Below are 9,851 nucleotides of genomic sequence, written 5' to 3'. Positions count from 1 at the left end.
AAAAGAGTAGCCCAAGAGTTAGTGGTGGGTGGTGATGACTAGCTGCCTTCCCTCTAGTCTTACACTGCTAAATTAGGGATGGCTAGCGCAGATAGCCCTCGTGTAGCTTTGCGCGAAATTCAAAACAAACAAACAAACAAATAAATAAATTGTCGTATATTAAACATCAGCTTCTTATTCCTTTTATTTAAGTAAAAAAATCGCACAGTTTAATTGGTTTCTTCTGAATTTCGCGCAAACCTTGGGCTACTCTTCAACCAACGAATAATGGGATTGAAAGTCACATTATAACGCCCCCACGGATGAAAGGGCGTATATGTTCAGTGATGGAGATTCAAACCCGAGATTCAGGCCTCGTATATGTTAATGTAATATGATTGTATTTGAATACGTTTGTTTCTTTGTAATTAAGCACAAGGCTACACAATGGACTATCTCTGCTCTGTCCACCATGAGTATCGAAATCCAGTTTCTAACGTTGTAAGTCCGCAGACGTACCGCTGTGCCACTAGGGGACTTTGGATACGAATAGCAAAATTAGAAGTTTCAATCTGATCGGCAAGTTATGAGAACGTAGGCTAAACACTAACGTCAGAGACCTCTAGGTTTTAGGTGTAACCGTCTCTAATTTTTGAGCTACTGACTACAAAGAAGATACCAAACAAGCAGCACTCGCTGCCACAAGGTTTTTGTTTTAGGCTCTTTGTACCGAATAACAAGACTGACACTAACTTTCATAACTCGTCTACAGAGTGCGTTCAGCAGCGTCACGTCTCGAACCAGATACCGGAACACAATTGTTTGAAAACGCAATCATTATACTGTGAGGTTTGTCGAACAGATGAGATAAAATCCAAAACCCTAGTTCCAGCATATGAAGGGGCACAAGTTTTGTTTCAAAGGTATGGAAGGAAAAGGAATAATTATTGCAAGAGCACATCCTAATAGTAATGGCGTTGAAATGCGAAAAGGGACAATTTCTCGTTAATGGAAAAAAAACGAGGGGGACATACCCCCCGCGTAAAATTACAAACCAAAGAAGTTTAAATTATATCTTAAGCACCGATTATTGATAAAGAGGGCAACATACATATTTAATGGCGTTGAAATGCGGAAAGGGACAATTTCTCGTTAATGAAACAAAAAAAAACTGAGGGGGACATACCCCCCGTGTAAATTACAAACCCAAGAAGTTTAAATTATATCTTAAGCACCGATTATTGATAAAGAGGGCAACATACATATTTTGCACAATAACGAACAGGGGGAGAATCATTCGTGGTCTGTTTGAAAGTTACACAGATGTAAACACGACAGTTCAATACTGATCCCACACGTCACATTTTGTCTCAAACTTCGGAAAACTGAACAACACTGCACTAATCGTGAGGAAGAATATGTAGCAGACAAGAAAGAGTTGGATGTTTCGACCCATTTTATTTTCGTTAGGATAACCTCCTCAGACTGGAAGAAGCTCAACGACGTTTCAGTATTCATTGTATACTTATAGACAAGGTTTTTTCAGAGCTAGACGTTTCGACATATGTTCTTCTCCCCCTGACATTTTAGCGCAAGTTTTTCAGCCTTCAGAGGATACATGCTCAGAGCTACAGAACTGAGTGTATGCCGAAACGTTGAGTCATAGGGCTATGAGGGTATGCCGAAACGTTGGGTTTCAGACCGTTTAGGGTAGTCGAAACGTTGATCTACACAGCGTTGAGGGTAGTCGAAACGATGAGCCACAGAGCATTGAGTGTATACCGAAACATTGGGTCACAGAGCGTTGAGATTATACCGAAACGGTGAATCACAGAGCGTTGAGGATATGCCGAAACGTTGAACTACAGAGCGTTGAGGATATGCCGAAAAGTCACTTTTTCAGAAGATTGATTTTATAAGAGCAAACACTGCCTACAAGACATTTTTTTTTAAAGAACAAAAATTATCAACCCAGAAAATATAATTAATATTACATTTCAAAGACCAAATGACCGATTACTATGTACGATTGAGTTCTAAGCCTAATTTTCGGCCAATAATTCAGAACAATGAGAGGACTACAACAGGATTACGATTACCTAAACTATCGTAATCCAATCTCACTTTTAACAAGCTTGTCTTTTTTTCTTTTCTTTTTTTACGGGATTTGTCACTTGATTCGTTATGTTGAAGTAGTATCTGTTCTTAGAACACTCAGGTCTATTTCCAGTTGCTCGTGAATCACCCCACCTACGTCTGCTCACAGTAACAATAACCTGAATGGTGTGGAGTAGTGGAGTGTAGAATCCGAGACAGGGGTGATTTAAACAAAAACTGCTCCTTTACGAGAAAAATGAGGTAAACGCAGAACGCTAAGAATGAAAAATAAATACATTACTTTGACATGAATTTAATCACTAATTGATATATCAGACTTTGGAAATGTCAACGTCTTCTGTAAGTCCATGTAAGGTGAATGAGTTGGTTCTCAGGCGCGTGGGTACATTTTTAAAAACAATTTTTCACCAGAAAGTCAGATTTACAAGAAACATTTGTTCTTGTTGAGATCACTACTTACTCGAGTTGTCTAGTAACTTAAAAAATAAATAAAAATGGTGGATTTTAATTTGTTTATGACTGACAACCGTTGTTTTCACACCTTAACATCACTGTTTATGTACATAAACAGAAGAGATGATACACTTTTGTTTATGACTGAGAACCATTGTTTTTACACCTTAACGTCATTGTTTATGTACATAAACAGAAGAGATGATACACTTTTGTTTATAACTGACAACCGTTGTTTTCACACCTTAACATCACTGTTTATGTACATAAACAGAAGAGATGATACACTTTTGTTTATAACTGACAACCGTTGTTTTCACACTAACATCACTGTTTATGTACATAAACAGAAGAGATGATACACTTTTGTTTATGACTGAGAACCATTGTTTTACACCTTAACGTCACTGTTTATGTACATAAACAGAAGAGATGATACACTTTTGTTTATGACTGAGAACCGTTGTTTTTACACCTTAACATCACTGTTTATGTACATAAACAGAAGAGATGATACACTTTTGTTTATGACTGACCAGTCATAAACAAAAGTGTATCATCTCTTCTGTTATGTACATAAACAGTGACGTTAAGGTGTAAAAACAATGGTTCTCAGTCATAAACAAAAGTGTATCATCTCTTCTGTTTATGTACATAAACAATGACGTTAAGGTGTGAAAACAACGGTTGCAACCGTTGTTTTCACACCTTAACATCACTGTTTATGTACATAAACAGAAGAGATGATACACTTTTGTTTATGACTGACAACCGTTGTTTTCACACCTTAACGTCATTGTTTATGTACATAAACAGAAGAGATGATACACTTTTGTTTATGACTGACAACCGTTGTTTTCACACCTTAACATCACTGTTTGTTGTTAAGCACAATGGGTCATATTTGTTGTGACCACCGCGGGTATCGAAACCTACACACATACCGCTGAGTGATTAGGGGGCGTGGGGATAAAAAGATGAAAATTCTAGTGTTGGTTTGTTGAGATACAGGTGTGACCTACAAGGACAAACTTTGTCATGATTTTGCTTGACATTTCGAGGTTAGCCTATTTGTAAAACTCTTGACGTCACCTAGTCTGATGGCACTTACACCACACAAGGACTTCCATTATATAAAGTTATCTGCTTCAAGATTAGATATCCTGTTCGAGCTCACAGCTGTTTTTTCGTCAATGATCTCCAAGGACTACTCTTACGCAGGTTCTGTTTTCTTCCTGGTGTCGTTATTTGTTAAAAATAGAGAACGGTAAGCAAGGTAGGTTTCGGTCGAGAAAATTAAAACAACTATCTATAAGAAAAACCAGATGACATCAAGGGACGAGACCTTCACCCAGAAACACAGGATGTAATTAGTTGTATTTTGTTTTTAACATCTGGTTTAAGAAAAGAATGTTAAGCATATATAAATGTGTTGGCCAGTAGGTTCCACATTAGTGTCTGTAGTAAGTTAAAGAAAATATTGGAATCTGTCCATAGTAGGAACACTAAGAATACACACACACAGATTGAAGGTTAAAGAAACGTTTATTCAAGGTTTATTCCAAAAGATTGTTTTTTTTTTGTTCCTCCATCTATTAGATTCAGGATAAATCATAGTTCGCTGGTTAGTACACATAACCTTGAATCTAAGGCTTCCCTATACGCATCCCGTTGCTGCAAACAGAAAAAAAAAAAATATCCCTCCACATTTTGGGGTCATGGGTGCGATATAAAGGGGACGATTAAATCCAGCTATTTGGTCAGACAAGAGTAACTTCCGCCCCCCCCCCCAAAAAAAACTATCGCAATTAGAATATAATAGCTTTACAAGTTTACAAATGTAGTACAGGATGATACTATGTGGCTAATATTCCTTCAGTTAAGTGTCCTATATATTTTTTAAATTATTTTGTTTTTCAAAGTTCTTAGTTTGAAGGAACAACTTTGCTCAAGTAACACTATAACTCTCCCTGTTTTTGAGAGTATGAAAAATAACCAGATTTCCAGAAATGAGAAGTTATCTTTCAAGTCCTCGAATCGGATAAAGGTCAAGTGCAGGCGCGTCCTCAATCTCGAATCACAGTGGACATAGATCGTGAACGTGAGGTGCGTTTTGTGTGCAAAAGTGGCTTTGTTTGTGTATTATGTTTTGAGGTTTTAGTATAACTTCCATTAGCAGAAGGAACACAACAAACTGATAAAAGTTTTTTAAAATAAAGTCTTCATCTCGATCTTATCAGTTCGACACCAATAAACATTTGCCCTTGTTTAACTTTGTTATTGTGTAAATACATATTTGTGTTCTTCTTGATGATCCCGTTTGTAGATTAGAGAGAGTTATTCTCCGTTTTTAAGTATTCTGTGAACCTCCAGTTAGAGAGCCTAACTTATTACTTATTATTAAAATCGTTTCACTACGAATACCACACAAAAGAGGGAGTTTTTGTTTCTTTTAGAATTTTCTTGTAAAGCCACACAAGGATTATCTGAGCATAGCTGTCCCTAATTTTGGAGAGATAGGCCAGAGGGAAGGCAGCTAGTCAACAAAACCCGCCGCCAATTCTTCAGCATCTCTTATCTGAACGAATAGTGGTATTCGACCATTGCTCTTATAACACATCTATGGCCCCAAAATGTATAACAAATCTGTGACCCCAAAGTGTATAACACATCTATGGCCCCAAACTCTATAACACATCTGTGGCCCCAAAGTGTATAGCACATCTGTGGCCCCAAAGTGTGTAGCACATCTGTGGCCCCAAAGTGCATAACACATCTATGGCCCCAAAGTGTGTAGCACATCTATGGCACCAAAGTGTATAGCACATCTATGGCCCCAAAGTGTATAGTACATCTGTGGCAGTGGGAGTTTTTTATGCAACGAGATGTTAATCATGAACCTTGGAATAGATGGTCCAGGGACACTAACCATTAAGCTAAGCACAATCCATGAAGATTTGATGAAGACAGCCATGAAGCAATGCCATGTGTTATTAAAAACCTCTCCCTATCTTTAATCTATATTATCTGATGTTCTTTAGATATGTGACTATTAACAGATAAACTAAACTATCAAGATGAAATTAGTTGGGACATTCATGGTCCAATAGAATATTTTTTTACCAAGCATGTTGATTTATAGGCTTAATAAACAATCTGTAAATTTGGTAACAGCGCAGAATAATGTTGTTAAATTCAGAACAAAACTTCTTAGTACAAATAATGACATGTGAGTTTGTCCTGTAATAAAATGATAATCTTTATACAAGTGCCTAAAGGATTCCAAAAAAAGTGAAACACAAGATATAATTTACATATTGTTGCGTCAGCGAGTCACATGACTTTTCGACGAAACTTTAACGACACAAGTCTTTACTTAATAAAACTGGTTTATTCTTTCCGAATATAACTTTACGATACACTTAATTTCAATATTCGCGCTAAAACAAACACTATAACGAACGAACGTTAACTTCAACAATACCCTGTGACTGCAGTTCAATTACTCACTATCTACTCACACACATTACATTCTTCTCCCGTCACGTTGTCACCCTCTTTTATATCGAAGTTACGGAAAGTTAATTAACAAACGGAGACGTAACAATATATATTTATATATATGATAAAAACAATACTTCCCTTTTAGGCACCTCAGCTGTCAGATAAGATAGAACTAATAACTCCTTCTTTGGAGCACCAGTTTCCAGATGAAATATAATTAGTATCCCTGATATAGGACTGACAAATTTTCAATTAGGAACCTCAGCTTCCAGAAAATATTTTGTTTGTTGATTTTGCACAAAGCTACTCGAGGGCTATCTGTGCGAGTCGTCCCTAATTTTGAAGTGATAGATTAGAGGGAAGGTAGCCACTTAACCTTACGCACCACCAACTCTTATGATACTCCTGTTAAACTGAACTGTGGGATTTGACCATCACTTTTATAACACACTTACGGCCTCAGAGTGCTATTCTTTTATATATTTTTTGTGTCGGTAACTGAGCACGAACCAGAGAACTTTACATCCACAGTTCAGCACCAGAAAAGATAGGGCTAACAATTCTCCTATTGGGAACTTCGGCTTGCAAAAACAATTGGGCTAAGAACTCAGCTTCAAGTTTGGAGTCCCAGAAACTTAATGCTCTGGCACTTTGACTACAGCATCATGGACGTTTCATTGTTTCAATAGTTCACTACCGAAGTGAGTCACGAACCAAATGGACTCTGTACCAAAGGACCGTATGTGAAATATACATAATAGGTTGTCTATCGATGTCTGTGGTTCAGTCATCATCATCAGCCTTTGATGTACACCAAGATCGTACGCCATCTCTTGGAAATTCTAGTTTTTAAAAAGCTACTTCAACAATGCGCTGCTTAATAACTTTAATGTGCATTGCTCAGTGAAAAATACAAAGTTGAAGTTTTTGAGCTCATCTCAGCATAGACAGATCAGATGTAATTTTTTGTATATAATTCTCTCAATTTTTCTATACTTAAGGGTCAGGTGATTAGGGCGCTTGACTCGCAATCTGAGGGTCGCGGGTTCGAATCCCCGTCCCACCAAACATGCTCGCCCTTTCAGGCGTGGGGGCCTTATAATGTTACGATCAATCCCACTATTTGTTGGTAAAAATGTAGCTCAAGAATTGGCGGTGGGTGGTGATGACTAGCTGCCTTCCCTCTAGTCTTTCACTGCTAAATTTGGGACGGCTAGCGCACATAGCCCTCGTGTAGCTTTTGCAAAATTCAAAACAAACACAAACCTACACTTAAGTCGTTTTATATCCGTGAGATGACGTCATACCATTACGATAAAACAATTTTAATGGCAGTTTCCTAAGAAACGTGAAGCTCAACAAACACTCTAGAGAGCCGTTAATTTTTGTACAGGCCAGTTATTTTTTTTTGTGTGTGAAATGCTAACTAAGTATCATTGTGGCCAACAGGTGCTCTGGTATCACAGACACAGGAATTGGTTACATATCCACAATGACCAACCTCAACGCCCTCTACCTCAGATGGTGTCCTCGTGTGCATGACGCTGGTCTTCGACAGTTGTGTAGGTTGCGGAACCTTCTGATACTCTCGCTGGCAGGTAAAGTGAATCTATTCAATTACGAGTTACATAAGATTTTTCTACTTCTATCAGTTACTATTTAACAAGTTTTAAGTAGCCTTACTTTCATCATTGTTATTAAGCCTTTTCATATATTTCAATTACAGGTTGCCAGTTACTAACGGAAGAGGGATTTTCTTCACTCGTTCAGCTGTATCATCTAGAAGAATTAGAACTGACAAACTGTCCAGGAATATCACCAGAATTGTTGAAATACTTACACGATCAACTTCCTAAATGTTTGATAGTAGACTGAGATTGTTGGATCTAGTTACGCCCTCTAGCAAAATTTAGTGTTATACTAATGTTTTGAAGTACATTCTGGACATTTTTGTCTTGCATTGTGTTGAAGCTTAACAATAAGCAGTTGTGATTTGCATAAAATTTGTCTAAATCTTTTTGATGTTTTCTTTTCTGCTTAAAGTATAAAACAACTGACTAATGAAGGCACAGACAATTAGGCCTCACTGATTAGAGATTAATAATTTTTATATGTAACACCGAAATCCTGAACACTTTTGATGAATAGACCTCCTTCTGCTGTGGTGTTTTTTGTTAAATGAGAAACCAGAAAAATTTAAATATTTTTGGAATGTAGACCTTTCTTCTTCTGGGATGAGTTACTTGTTAGATAAGAAACCTGAAAATCCGAGCGCTTTCGTGAAGTAGACCTTCCTTCTCCAGGGGTGAATTGTTAATCAAGAACCCCCAAAACCCGAAAGTACTCTCGGAAAATAAACCTCAATTCTTAAGCAGAGAATTGAGAAAAAGAAGGCCTATCTTACGAAAGCTCACAGGGTTTCGATTTATTTATTGATCTTTGACTTCTCAGTGATATGAACGACAAGAATGTTTCTTATTTAAAAAAATTACTAAAATTTCAGGTTTTCCGACTTACTTTCAAAACAGCCTGAGGTCTGACAAACTTAAACCTAAATAATGACAGCAGCTTCTCCAACATGTCAGAAACAGCAGACTTGTAACAAGTTTGTTAAGACGCCACTGTTGATCTGAGCTAGGCCTAGGACCAAATATAGTTGTGATTGCTTTTGTTAATATAGTCTTCCTTCCAGCTCTGTGAGAAGAATAAAATTACAGAACAATAATATTTTAGACTTTTTACTGTTATAAAATATATCAAGTCGGTTGCGCCATCTGGGAGAAATTGACATTTTAATTTAATTTGACTCGAATGGTGTTTTTGTTTTTATTTCACATTTTGTTAACTTTATAAACTTGCGATATTAAGTTATTGCTGCCAGATAGAAAATGTATTTAAAATTTTATAAGTAAAGACATTTTTTATTTATCTTTTTACAGCTAATATCCGAAAGTTTGATGTTGCCTTCCTTAGAATTTAGACGATTTAGATTCAAGTGCAAAAGAAAAATTGAACAAAATATACACACTGATTTTGGGCCTTTAGTGAAACATATCTGCAGTTTTGGTTTGCTAAATGTATTAAGAAATGCAGGGCTGTTTTATTTTTTGAATGATCACTACGCACGTAGTGTCTGATCTCTAATTTACGTTGGTTCGTTTCCCCCTCCCCCCGAAAAATGGATTCTGCACATCCACTTGTGATTTTTTATTTCCTAAAGTACTAAATAACTCGCGAGTGTAACAGAAGCATTCATTTCACTCATTTTGTGGTATATGTTCATACTAAAACAAGAGTGAATCATCAATAGCCGCGGCACTTGACATTCTTTTAGGCAGGATTAGAGTAAATTAATCTATAAGACCTTTATTTTCCTTTTTTGTTAGCTATATTTTTGTGCGCCTGCAATATCAAGCGTGATGCGTGCGTATACCGGATTGAATTTTATTACTCATTAGGATCTCTATTTTAGGTAGGATTAAATTAATCTACGAGACTTTGGACATGGTCAAATGCATCAATCGAAAGGGTTTGACCTCCAGAGTCCAAAACTGTAATTAGATCTCAAATCATTCAAGAGATAACGGAGCTATGAGCTAAAAGGTTGTACTTAAAAATAAAAAAACTCAGAGCCGTTCTATGAGCCGCTATGCCGCGGCTGAAAACATTACGTAGGTGATTAATGTTATTTTCATAAACACTATATTGAATTAATGTCCCACTCGTTTGTTTGGAGAAAGGGGTAAGTTACACATTCATGGTGGATATCACAATTAAATGATTAAGAAGTATCTAAT

General features: G+C 36.8%; 1 protein-coding gene across 1 annotated transcript in view; it reads left to right on the top strand.

The window, feature by feature from the left end:
• LOC106466286 (F-box/LRR-repeat protein 16-like) overlaps positions 1-8,010 on the top strand; it is an 18,717-nt gene extending 10,707 nt beyond the window's left edge. The window contains exons 2-3 of the mRNA XM_022394267.1: positions 7,504-7,652; positions 7,781-8,010. Of these exons, the coding sequence (XP_022249975.1) occupies positions 7,504-7,652; positions 7,781-7,929 (298 nt within the window). The 3' untranslated portion in view covers positions 7,930-8,010. The remainder of the gene's footprint in view (positions 1-7,503; positions 7,653-7,780) is intronic.
• Positions 8,011-9,851: the final 1,841 nt, after the last annotated feature.

This window comes from Limulus polyphemus, unplaced genomic scaffold (genome assembly GCF_000517525.1).
Source record: "Limulus polyphemus unplaced genomic scaffold, Limulus_polyphemus-2.1.2 Scaffold2213, whole genome shotgun sequence".
Taxonomy (NCBI): domain Eukaryota; kingdom Metazoa; phylum Arthropoda; class Merostomata; order Xiphosura; family Limulidae; genus Limulus; species Limulus polyphemus.
Note: the sequence above shows the minus strand (reverse complement) of the source record. Positions and strands in the feature narration are given on the sequence as shown.